At 40.0% G+C, this 13,677-nt stretch overlaps 1 protein-coding gene across 2 annotated transcripts; it reads right to left on the reverse strand.

Annotated features, from left to right (window-relative positions):
* Positions 1–51: 51 nt before the first annotated feature.
* LOC102248946 (chromosome unknown open reading frame, human C5orf28) lies at positions 52–9,669 on the reverse strand. Of its 2 annotated transcripts, XM_014543529.1 has the most exons (4): positions 9,533–9,669; positions 6,993–7,066; positions 6,086–6,473; positions 52–1,319 (listed from the first exon to the last, which is right to left on the reverse strand). In XM_014543529.1, the coding sequence occupies exons 3-4, from the start codon at positions 6,419–6,421 to the stop codon at positions 984–986; spliced, it is 672 nt and encodes a 223-aa protein (XP_014399015.1). In that variant the 5' UTR covers positions 6,422–6,473; positions 6,993–7,066; positions 9,533–9,669; the 3' UTR covers positions 52–983. The 2 variants fall into 2 exon arrangements, with proteins under 2 accessions (XP_014399015.1, XP_005871094.1); XM_005871032.2 differs by lacking the exon at positions 6,993–7,066.
* Between the last annotated feature and the right edge of the window lie 4,008 nt (positions 9,670–13,677).

The raw sequence follows: 13,677 nt of genomic DNA on the forward strand, positions 1-13,677 counted from the left end.
TTTAAAAAACTGTTTAACTGGTATAATATTTTAGAGGAGTGTATAAACAAATTGACAGCAACTAAAACAATTTTAATGGCACATCCAGGAGCTCACATTCAAAACGGCATTACTGGTAAGTTCTTTTTTGTGCGTGAATTCAAATTCTATGTTATGAGCCAAGTAGCAATGCTTTGTTCATGTTAATTCTTAGCAAATAATTTGTTCAACTTAGTTATGTTTTTCAAAACAGTTAAAACCCTAACACATGAGATTTTTGGGCAAAGATACTGACATAATAATACTTCAGGAAGATGTTACTATAGCCAACATATTGCAATAATTTCCTAAAGTGATTTCTGAGACAATAACCTAGATCTAATGTTAGTTACTGCCTTTTATGAATGTTATGATCATTTCAGCACAACTGCACTGGTGCTGATTCTGCCAGTAACCACAACTCACTAAAGCACTTGGCAATTCCACTCCCGTCGGGGTCCACACAGATGGGCAGAAGGAAGTGTTAGCATTCACTATACATCTTACTCACGGTCTCATTAACTTTGGCCTTTTCACTGTTTCAGTATCTCAGGAAAATGAGGATCCAAACATCAAGCTAACCTTCCACAAACTATTCACCCTAAAATTTGAACTATTTTTCATCAGGAAATCAACTACCTTAAAAATCTACTTCCAGAAAACTTAACTGGATGCTAATCTAATCAAGCTATTAGTAAAGCCAGATACACAGAAGAAACACTAAAAACAGAAATGGAATAAATGGAACTCTAATACTACATGAAACTGTTACGGAGAGAAAAACAGAATTACAACAAACATATCATTTAAAAAAAGTTGCACATGCCTCCTGAGCAAGAGGATTCAGGAATTATAATAATTAATATAAGTACCTAATATGTTTTCTAAAATTCACTTTAGTGTTGGGCATCCTTAATTATCATTGTCCAAACCACTTGCTTCTCTGAGGCTGCTGCATGGTTACCTCAGACATCGATACGAATTCCGTGTTTTGAAGACATCACCTGTCTGGTCCCTGTTAAGTACATGACCAAGGAACAGATGTGAGGTAAGGATGCTGTGCTTACTACATAGAGCCAGAGTGGCAAGGGAGGAGTTTTCCCAAAGGGGCATATCCACAGGCCGTGACGAAGGCCATCTCGGATATGGTGTGAGGTCCAGGATATGAAGACCATCCAGGGAAGGAAGCACCAGGAGTCTTTGAGCTTGAAGAGGTGCATGGTACACTTGAGAGTCAGAACCACGGCGGGTATCACAGTAGAACAGTGAAGGAAGGGTCTTCGTGGAAGAGTCAAAGCAGCCTGCGGGGAGGGCGGGGAAGCAATACCTCTATCATTTCCTTCTTGGCAAACAACGTGTTATACATGCTTCTTAATACTCTAAAATATTTTCCTGCCTGGACAGGGTGGCACAGTGGTTGAGTGTCAACCTATGAACCAGGATGTCACCAGTTCGATTCCCGGTCAGGGTACATGCCCAGGTTGTATGCCCAGTAGGGGGCGTGCAGGAGGCAGCCGATCAATGATGCTTCCCTCTCATAGACATTTCTCTCTATCCCTCTACCTTCCTCTCTCTCTAAAAACCAATAAAACCATATTAAATCCTAAATGTATAAGGTTTGAGTAATTTTGGAGTTTTAAAGAATTGTCCTCTTAGAGTGTTGAAAAAAAAAATCTCACAACCAAATAAAATGTTCTTCAATTAATAAAGGCACAAAAGGGGAATATTTTTGCAGTAATCACTTTATATTAGCTTTGAATACTTTCAGAATTTATTTACAACATTTAGAAAGATTGTATTATTTTAAATAAGTATTCTAAAGTTGAATTAAATAAACTTCAGTGAAATTTCTAAACCATTGCAAAAAAAAAAGGTAACAAAAATATCTAATCAAATGAAAAATTCAGACTCAACCCCTGAATGAGCCCTGAGTAAGGCTTTGTTCCCACACAGTCTAAAGGCTAATTTGCAACTAGAGAAGATTGCCTAAATCTGAATCAACCACACATCCTCAAAAACATTACAGAACAGGATACATAAAACCTCACTCAGCACACACAGAAGTCAGAGAATGCTCTAACTTCAACTACTCTAAAGTATTAAACACCAAATCATGAGCTCTCTCTCTCATACTCCCACCACAAGCCAGGAAAGACTGATTGAAGAAAGATGAGGAGAAACAGGAGACTGATCTGAAATTGACACTACAGTGCTTGCTTCGGCAGCACATATACTAAAAAATTGGAACGATACAGGGAAGATTAGCATGGCCCCTGCGCAAGGATGACACGCAAATTCGTGAAGCATTCCATATTCTTAAAAATAAAAAATAAAAAAATAATAATTAAAAAAAATAAAATTGACACTACAGCTCTAGCTGGTTTGGCTCAGTGGATAGAGTGTCGGCCTGTGGACTGAAGGGTCCCAGATTCTATTCCAGTCAAGGATAGGTACCTTGGTTTCAGGCTCAATCCCTGGCCCTGGTGGGGCATGTGCAGGAGGCAACCAATCAATGTGTCTCTCCCACGTTGATGATTCTCTGTCCCGCCCCCTCCCTTCCACTCTCTCTAAAAATCAATGGGAAAATATCTTCAGGTGAGGATTAACAACAAAAACAAAAAAATAAAATTACCACTACAAAGAGAAAGCACAACCTATGTACGAAAATACTGAAAAGGGTCCCGTTGGTCTGAGCACTGACCACAGAGAAAGGATTGAAAAGTGTGCATGATTCGAGGCTTTGAAAGGCATTGGTTCTGGGGATGAAGATGGTGACAAGAAAGGGAGAGGTACCCATTAGAGATTGGGGGGGGGGGGGGCAGGGGTGGTTGTAGGAGGGAGAAAATAGCAAAGAAAAATATTTAAATATCTATTAAAAAAATTAGAGGACACAACCCTCCTCCACATTAAAAAATAAAGTCATCCATTAAAGAGACTGTACCTATCACACTGCCAAATCAGACTCCCTGGAAACTGGGAACCTTGGAACCCCCTGCTTAAAACAGATTTCTTTAACCCTGACCTACCGACTGAATAGCAGAGTTTACTCTACATTCCTCTTCCTTCTCCCTTCTCCTCCACGTTTTTGGTTATTGTATTTCTAATTTGTCAGATCACATAACTTTTCTGCATGATTATTCGATTTTTGTCTCCACCTTCGTTTGTAAGCTCTCCACGCACAGAATATCAAGCTCCCCAACAGCAGGGGGACGAGGCCTCTGGCAGTCGCTGCCGGGAAGAAAGCCGGACCCTGAGGCGGAGCTGCCCGGAGCTGAGGCTCCCTGTGTGCAGAGCAGGATCCCTCCGCACATTCTGTCAAGTCTGTTTACACTAACAGATGCTGAAGAAGAAACGGGAGATTTCTGTTGCTTGGCTGATTATTAAAATATCAATGCAGATTTTTTACTCATAGAAAAACAATGTCTACAATGTCTAATGAAAGAAGAAAAGGACATAATCATGAAATTATTGAAGTAAAAATAGATCACTTAAAAAGAGAAGTAAAAATAGATACCAAAAATGAGTATCATAAATATTTATTTTGTTTTGATATTTATTTACTGATGATCATATACAATCTTATGGTGAATGTGAAAGCATTTTAATACTTCACTCAAAAATAAGGTTCAATAAGGGGGCTGGGTGATAAAACAGGTGAAGGGATTAAAAATATATATAAATAACACATAGACACAGACAACAGTATGGTGATAGCCAGGGGGACAGGGGGTGAAGGGAGGGCAAAGGGAGGCTTAATGGGGATGGCAAGAGACTGCTTTGGGCGACAGGTGCACCAGCAGAGTGCAGATGATATTTTGTTGTATACTTGAAACCTGTATGGTTTTGTCACGCCAATAAACTCAATAAAAAATAAATGTATTGATTAAAACAAAAAGGATCAATATCAGCACGATGCTATACTTTACAGGCACTATCTCATTTAATTCTTCTAACAATCCCATGAGTCGGGGCTATTTTACAAAGAGGAAATGGAGACTTAGGAGGCTAAGTAACCTCCCCATGTTGTGGATTTGGTGGCAGAGCTGGGGTTGAGACTAGGTCTGCCCCACCCTCTGGCTTGTATTCTTTTTTTTCTTTTTTTAAATATATTTTATTGATTTTTTACAGAGAGGAAGGGAGAGGGAGAGTTAGAAACATCGATGAAAGAGAAACATCGATCAGCTGCCTCCTGCACACCCGCTACTGGGGATGTGCCTACAACCAAGGTACATGCCCTTGACCAGAATCGAACCTGGGACCCTTCAGTCCGTAGGCCTACGCTCTATCCACTGAGCCAAACCGGTTAGGGCAAGGCTTGTATTCTTAACACTACGGCTTCTAAATGAACCAAAGAATAAATTCAGCATAAGGCCCAAATATCTTAAAAATTACAATAAAGTAGTTAAATTCTCAATGAATGCATTTATGAACCATACTTTTCATAATGCTTCATAGCATATTCCAATTATAATAATAATCTCTAACAATTATCTATAATAATCTCTACAATTATTAGATTATCTACAATAATCTATAATAATCTCTACAATTATTATAGATTATCTACAATAACCTACAATAATCTATAATAATCTCTAACAATTATTGTTAACTATTTGCTAAGGTGTGTCATTTAACATGCTCATTTAATCCTCACAACAACCCTCTGATACAATTAACATTATAATCCACATTTTACAGATGGGGAAATTTCGACTTAGAGAAGTAAAGGTGTGCTAACATTACATCCTAGGATTCAAACTCGGGTCTTCTGACCCCAATCTTGTGCTGCTTCTGCTTACAGCAAAAAAGTTAAAATTAGTGTTTAACCGGGAATTACTGATTCTGTACTGGTTAAGTCTCTAAACAAGTAAGACAACCTCTGAGAAATACCTGGTACAGTTCTTGACACATCACAGGAAGAAGCAATCAGTTATCCTTTGCTCGACAAATACCTGCTGAACACTTAGGAGGTAAGCCAGGAACTGTTCTAAGCCAGGGGGAGCCAAGCAAAGTCCTTTCTCTATGAGTTTATATTTCTTTCCTTGACATGTTTACAGATCATAAACATGTAAAAGGTAGGCGAATCTGTTGACACTGAGAAAATATGATCTGAACTGCTAGTTTAAATTTAGTTCATTTGCAAGACTAATAGTCACCGTCTGGCTAAACCCCAGACGCCTTAATGAAATGCCTCCATTTCTCCACAAGGGACTGTGCCCTAATCAGCCCATTGAAATGCTCACCTTTGCCTCCAAGAGGGACTCAGGGAATGAATCCATTAAAGTCATTCCCCAGGGATGGAATCACCTTTGTTTTTTAAATAGTTTACCGAGTTTTAGAGAAAGAGGAAGGGAGAAGAGAGAAACATCTCATTGCGAGAGCGCAGCTGCCTCCTGCATGCCCAATGGAGATCCTGGAATCATCTTCAAGCCGCTCAACTGCTATGGAGCAGCGGTAAACCAGTGGTCGCCAATCTTTCGGACCTCACGGACCACCAGTGGTCCGCAGACCACAGGCTGGCGACCGCTGGGAGCATGCAGGTCTGCATGCTAAAGGATAAAACATGAAGAATATGGGAGAAATGTAAGTATGGTCCTGAAGACAGAACACACTAACAGAAAGAGATGGGGCAGCCCTGAGAAGGACCCCATGGTCTGTGCACACCGTCAAAAAGTATGTAGTGGTCAAAAAAGTTGGATTAATGGGCTTTCTTATTTTACAATTTTTAATCCTCACCAGAGGATATGTTTTTATTGACTTTTTAGAGAGAAGGGAGAAGGGAGGAGGGAGGAGGGAGGAGGGAGAGCATTGATAAGTTGCCTCCTGTACATGCCTGGACTGGGGATTGAACATGCAACATAGGTATGTGTTCTGACCAGGAATCGAACCTGCCACCTTTTGGATGACACTCTAACCAACTGAACCACTCGGCCGGGGCTGGGCTTTCTTATTTTAAAACAAGGTCAATCTTCTCTAGTTCTAACTAAAGCGATGCTGTAAAGTTGGATATACTAGTAATGGTGCAAACAAAATCAAAGGAAAATTAAACAGATATGCTCCTTACCTTTAAAGACAGGGATCTAGCTAGTAAAAAGTGGTCTACGTCAATAACTGAGGCTAAAAATCCAGCTAGAAAGATTTCTCGCAAGTCAGTCTTCTTCTTGATTCCGATGACTATTGCCCAGGACCACATGCCAATCACACCATGCACTGCATTATCGGAGAGGGCGCGAAGCCAGTTATTTTGCTGAATTATGGAAAACTGCAGAAGTCTGTCAGCTACGAGGCAGAATATCCCCAGACCGAGGCTGGAAAGAAGAGACTGAGTGCTACAAGACTGGAGCAAAGCCTGGGTCTTCTCAGTCTCGGATGCCATCACAAACCATGTGTCAGTGCACATGAAAAGCCATCAGGACCCGAGCCGCTGCTTCTTGTGGACATTCCCAGTCACCCTAACATAGAAAGGAGAAAAAAATACAAATGCATATTATGGGCTGCCATACAGTATCTAAACAAAACATCATCAGCAACAATTTTATAAATATAAAACCAAGTTGTAAAAACTGGTATTTCTTTTTTTAAATTACTGTAATTGTATTTTTTCTAGCTTTATTGAGATGTAATCAATCTAGTACACTGCGTAAGTTTAAGACGTACAATGTAATGATTTAACGTACATAATGTGAAGTGACTACCACAATAAGGTTAGTTAACACACCCATCAGCTCACATAGTCAACTTTTCTTATGTGTAGTGAGAGCATTAAAGGTTACATTATATATAATAAGCTTCATGGCCCAAAGATGATAGTTTTGTAGGAGAAGCAGGTGAGGTGGTAATGTGTAGCATGGGAAATTTAAGGAAGCCCACTGACTGTAATGCATTACTTTGAGGTCATCTATCTCTCAGAAATGTTTACTACACGGTAGTGGGCATCCATTGTCTATGTACCCAGCAACTACCTTCCATACCTTTTCTGATAACAGCCCCTTCCTTTGGGCAAAACTGCTCATCACGATATTTTACTGCCAAAAATAACAGCAGACTTTCATGTAAAACGAGCAAATTGAAAACAAGAAAGAGATCATGAAGATGAAAAGCCTGACTGCCCAACTAAAAGGTTAATAGCAGCAACGCATATTAAATGAGCGCTTCAAAAACTACACGTGAATACGAACATTTTCAAAGAATTTTCCCAAAGCGTGAGTTGGGTATTGAAAGAAAAATAAATTTAAAAAATAAAGAGAAAACCCTTTAAGAGTATTTAAGTCCCCCCTACCCCTGCCAAGGTTATCTGCAAAAGAGAATGTGATTAACATTAACAATACCAAAATATTGTGGGGTACAGAGTTCTGAGAGAAAAGGATCATTACTGTAGGATTCCAAACATAACTAAATTATGGGAATTATGTCACAAACATGAATTTTGAGTTTTCCCTTAGAAATTGTAATACCTAGGTACAATTTCTTGGGAAAAAATAATTGAGGAACAGGACTTCTAAATCTCTAAGGGGAGGGGAGAGGGAAAAAGAAAACTTGATTAATACAGCAAAACAGAAAAGTGAAAAAAGCAAAAAAGAAAATTTTACCACCCCCACCAAAGAAAAGCAATCAGGCCCTAACTGGTTTGGCTCAGTGGATAGAGAGTCGGCCTACAGACTGAAGGGTCCCAGGTTCGATTCTAGTCAAGGACATGTACCTTGGTTGCGGGCACATCCCCAGTAGGGGGTGTGCAGGAGGCAGCTGATCGATGTTTCTCTCATCATTGATGTTTCTAGCTCTCTATCCCTCTCCCTTCCTCTCTGTAAAAACTCAATAAAAAATATTTTTAAAAAAGAAAAGCAATCAGACAGAACCAAACATATCAAACACAAATACCACAATAAATGTGAATGTATTAAATTTCTCTAGTAAAAAACAGATTGAGCCCTGGCCAGGTAGCTCAGTTGGTTAGAGTATTGTCCCAATATGCCAAGGTTGTTGGTTGGATCCCGGGTCAGGGCACATACAAGAAGCAACCAATGAATGTACCAGTCAATGGAACAATAAATCGATATATATATTTTGCTCTTTCCTTTCTCTTTGAAATCAATTTAAAAAGGGGGGGGGGGCAGATGGAGACAAAAGGAAATATCTTCTGTTTTAAGCCTCTAAGTTTCAGAGTAATTCATTATGCAGCAGTAAATAACAAAAAGTTGCTATTTTTAAAAAGGTATACTTATGGCCCTAACTGGTTTGGCTCAGTGGATAGAGAGTCGGCCTGCGGACTGAAGGGTCCCAGGTTCGATTCCGGTCAAGGGCATGTACCTTGGTTGTGGGCGCATCCCCAGTGGGGAGTGTGCAGGAGGCAGCTGATCGGTGTTTCTCTCTCATGGAGGTTTCTAGCTCTCTATCCCTCTCCCTTCCTCTCTGTAAAAAATCAATAAAATATATATATATTTTAAAAAGGTATACTTATGGTCCCAGAAACACACAATTCTGACATCTATTCCTCTCCAACTATTGGTGCAGATATTTAGATTCTCAGTATGAGATAGATCAATTTAATAAGTGTACTTCCTCTTATTGTCTCTGACCAGGACACCTAAGTGACCCATTTTTATTCTTACCCTTTTCTAATTCCTGCTCCTCTCCCTACAAATAAAATGGATTCCAGGAGCCTCCTGTAAAAGAGCCTTCTGTTTATTTTACATACTCACTTTGGGGGTGGGGGGCAGGTTCCATAAGAATAGTAGTTACAATTTTCTTTTAAACCTGTCATGCATAAAATCTAATGTGTTCAGGTGCTTAATACATATGTCATTATTATACTAATAAAAGGGATCAGCAGTTAAGCAGTCCTCAGCCTACAACTAAAGATATTAATCGGATGTGACTTCTCTGCCGTAATAGCCAGTTTCCACATCACACATTTCTCTCTCTGACTTGCAGGAGCCACTTTCTGCAATGGCCAAACGGCCACACCTCATCCCCATGATAGTAAAATGCCATCAATTATGGGGCCTTCAAAGTATACCATACAGGAGTAATCTTCCCTTCCCTCAACTCCACAAACACATAATTAGCAGTTACTTTAATTATACACTATTCTGTATTGTCAATAACCTCTTAGACATATTTCTGCCAAAACAAATCAGAGCTCACAAATTCCCAATGTGAATGTCATCTTCCACTTCCCCGCCTTCCTCTCCCCAATCACATTTACAAAAGCCCCGAGTAAAAGCGCGATCTAAAATGGGAAACTGTCTTTATGATGCTTTACAAGTAAGTCCTCTTCACCGAACTGGAGTTGCTGCGAAGCTTATATTTCTTTCATGCGACAACACCCTAAAGAGACGCCAAACCAAACGCAGCTAACTTGCAAAGCGAGGAAACAAAGCGCGCTCCCTTGCACGGAAACTTGGACAGCCTGCCTATGAGATGCTTAGAGCCCGGGACCCTGACGAATAAAACACGCAATTCCGTATTTCAACTTGATGTTTCGAGTCCCCGCAAATTCCCAAAGTCATACTTTCATCAGGTGGGTGCGATGCCACGATCGCTAACATGTCGACGAAGAAACAGGGAGGAAGCCGCGGCGTCTGCAGGGAAGGGACCGTGTCGCCTGCGCCGCGTTCACGCCTCCAAGGACCGACCCGGGGCGCCCAGGGGCTCGTGCACCTTGGGGGTTCCCTATTACTCATTTTTCACTGGTTCTTGATTTTACTGCCTAAGTAACACTTCCAGGTACTTTATATTTCTAAAATCCCGATTTTAATTCTGCCCTTCTGATCTCAGGAGCTGACCTAACCTTTTCCTCTGCCATCTTCAATATGATTGCCATTCATCCTCTGCTTGTTGCCTCATGATCTTGAGGTTGCTGTGGCAGCTCCACAATATTACATCCAGATTAGGAAAAGGGGAGAAGGATGGTACCAGCTGCATCTATCCCTTTTATCAGGAAAGTAAAGTCTTCTTAGAAGGCCCTGGTACACTTCCCCTTCTATCCTGTTAGTCATAACTGGGTCCTTTGGCCATTTCTAGCTGCAAAATAAAATTGGGATATTTAGTATCTGGCACAGTGGAACAAGACTGTCATTAATATGTGTTCAAATACTGATTTATTGCTAGAGCCTAGGCATACTGCCACCCAGAATAAAATTAGGTTCTTTTAGTATGGAAGAAGGAAATAATGAATACTGAGTAGTAATCCACAATACTTTCCAACAACATGTATTTTGCTCAATACGTATTTGTTGAATACATGGCATAAGAATAGGTCAGCAGTCTGCCATCACACTCTGAAATGAATGTAAAGCTCTGATTTATTGATTAGTTATTCAAAGGCACAGTTTGGATCTAAGTTACAAATGCTGACCTAGCTGTCTCCAGAATTGTATTTGTGTCTTGCTGGGGACCACAGAATACACACACCAGGGGTGAGTGAAAATTTGCTCTCATTTAAATTCAAATTGATTTTGTCATCTCTGAGGGGCAGATGTTATGCATCAAACAAGTGACAGATTGCAACTTTAATTTAAATAGTAAGTAAAACAAAAAAAATTAAAAATAAATAAATAGTAAGTAAAATTTGGTTTATAATATGCTTATATTTTTTGGAGAAAAATATCCAATGATGTCACCCAAGTACTTTCTGGATTAATTTTTTAAATGATAAAAAAGTGGAGAACAGATAGATATTAATAGGTAGGTCCCATGAAAGAATGGTGTAGACAGCAGTGATAGGCACTGCTTATTTACATTTGGAATAATAGCTTTAGTGACAGTGACAGGAAGAAGATAGCGGTGGCAGCAGAGGATAAAGTTGAAAGAAGAAAATAATGGCAAGGGGGTGAGGACAAAGGACAGAGGGGGAAGGGAGGTCAGACGGGTAGTGGTACAGGTAGAAAGCAGCACTCTTGTTCACCACAATTAGAATCTGGCTGGTAAGTTTGTCCTTGTGACCTGGATGATTCCTGTCAGATGCACAAGCAGTTACATTTGCATTTGAGAGTGAAGTCATGAAGGAGAATTATAACACCTACAGTTGCAGCCATGTCCTTTGATTTCTTCTTTTCCTTCTTTACTGAGGTTAAAACACATCCACTAAAGTGCATAAAGTGCTTTCATCCTAAGCGCACAGTTTGCTGAATTTTCACATATGATACAACCTTGGGAACTCCTGCCAGACAAGCATACAGAATACTTTTTTTCAGTACTAGGGTCACAAAGAGGTTCAGCAGGACTAAACTTCTTTCAGGGAATTTACAGGAAAAACTATTCCCAAATGACACTCTTGAATGAACCCCCACATTTTCTACTCGAGATGATGAGTTTTTCTTTCTTGATTGCCTTTTGGAAGTTTCTCAGACGTACTGCTATTTTGCCCTTTCACTTTTTTCACAAAGGTGAATAAAAACTTTCTTTGAGTATAATAAGATATTGGGATGTGACCTCTGATATCTAAACTCACTGGCTCACATGTGATTGCACTTTCAATAAGAATACCTCATGGGCGTTTATATTTCTTGATGCCACATGAAGAGTGGGGATAAAGGAACTTAAAAGAAATCCAGCAGCCCTCAGGTTATGGGACAGCCAGTTCACAGATATTGTGCCTAAGGCTGAGGCTGCAGTTAATTCCTAGAAGGCACTCGTCTGATTCTGACCCAGAGCCAGTGTTCAGAATAGAGACACAGCATCAAAATCACGAATCAACACAAAAAGTTTGAAGAGCTCTTCTAACACAACAGAGATCTTCTTTGCTTCAGATTATTGGAGAATACTTATTGTATTAGTTATTTATTGCTGTGTGTTGAATTACCCCCAAATTTAGTGACTTTACCAGCAATAAACAGTTTTTGTGGGTCAGTTTCTATGAGCCAGCTTAGCTGTAGTTTCTGGCTCAGGGTTTCTCATGAAGTTGTAATCAAGATATCAATCAGGCTACAATCACCAGGAGGCTTGACTGGGGCTGGAGCATCCGCTTCTCCCAAAAAAGCCAAAAGAGAATAAGGCAGAAATAGCAATGTCTTTTATGGCCTAGTCTTGGAAGTCATACCTCATCACTCTTCCACATTACTCACTAGAAGCAAATTATTCATGCTGTTGCAAATGGTAAGAACTCCTTTTTCACAGCAGCACTGTAACAGTAGTGGGTAAATCACTTTTAATTCCAGTATACAAATTAAACAACAAAAGTATTATAAATAACTATAACTAAAATATATATTAGAAGATACACAATATGAACAGATATAAATTCTGATAATAATAACAAAGCAAATTGGGAAGAATGTAAAGTGTAGAATTTTTGTATAAATTCAACTCAGATATTATCAATTTAAAATTGATTGCTTATATGAAATAAGCCAGTCAGAGAAAGATAAATATCACGTGATCTCATCATTTGTGGAATATAATGAACAACATAAACTGATAAACAAAAACAGATCCAGAGACAGGGAAGCATTGATCAGACCATCAAACCTCAAAGGGAAGGTAGGGGAGGGTGGGGGTAAGGGAGAGAGATCAACCAAAGGACTTGTATGCATGCATATAAGCATAACCAATGGACACAGACAACAGGGGGGTGAGGGCATGAGTGAGGGGCTGGGGGGGCATGGGGGAATAAGGACACATATGTAATACCTTAATCAATAAAGAAATTTTAAAAAATAATAAAAATAAATTTAAAAAGAAGCAAATTATTAAATCCAATCCACATTCAAGGGAAGGTGATTTGGCTCCTCCTTTTAAAGGATGAAGCATCAATTTGGAGCTTTTTTTTTAAATGAGGTTTTAAAAAACCACATAACATGAAATTTATCACTTTAACCATTTTTAAATGTCCAACTCAGTAGTGCTAAGTATATTCAGTCTGTTGTGCAACAGAGCTCTAGAACTTTTTCATCTCACACAACTGAAGTCTCTCTCTAGTAAACTTCCCCCTCCTCCCAGCTCCTGGCAAACACCATTCTACTTTCTATTTGTTTGACTATTTTAGATACCTCATATAAGTGAGATCATGCAGTAGTTGTCCTTTTGTGTCTGATTTATTTCACTTAGCATAATGTGGTAGCATGTGACAGGATTTCCTTCTTTTTCATGGCTGAATACATCAATTGTATGTTTACTCATTCATCTGCCCATGGACACTTGGGTTGCTTCCATCTCTTAGCTATTGTGAATAAATACTGCTATGATCATAAGTATGCAAATATCTCTTCCAGACACTGCTTTCTGTTACTTCGGATATACACTCAGAAGTAGGATTGCTAGATCATATGCTAATCCTCGTTTCCTCCCTCCCTCCTCCCCAGAGGCGAGGGAGAGAAGGGGGAGCGCCGCTGGGGAGGAGGGAGGAAGGGAGGCACGAGAACAGGAGCAGCGCCTCTGGAGAGGAGAGAGAATAGGAAAGGAGAGAGAAAAAGAGACAGAGAGAGAGGAGCTTTTGGGGGCGGAGGGGACGGGAGAAGGGGAGGTGAGGGATGAGCTTTTGGGGGCGGAGGGAAGGGGAGAAGGGAGGAGAGGGGAGAAGGGAGGAGAGGGAGGAGCTTCTGGGGCGGGAGAGAAGTGACCGGGTGAGAAGTGACCAGTGCCTATCGGTTCCTTCTGTCAAACCTGGTTTCGTTATGAGTGGACAGCGTAGCCAAATGCTCCTTTCAAAGTGACTGT

This window comes from Myotis brandtii, unplaced genomic scaffold, assembly GCF_000412655.1.
Source record: "Myotis brandtii unplaced genomic scaffold, ASM41265v1 scaffold328, whole genome shotgun sequence".
In the NCBI taxonomy this organism is placed as follows: domain Eukaryota; kingdom Metazoa; phylum Chordata; class Mammalia; order Chiroptera; family Vespertilionidae; genus Myotis; species Myotis brandtii.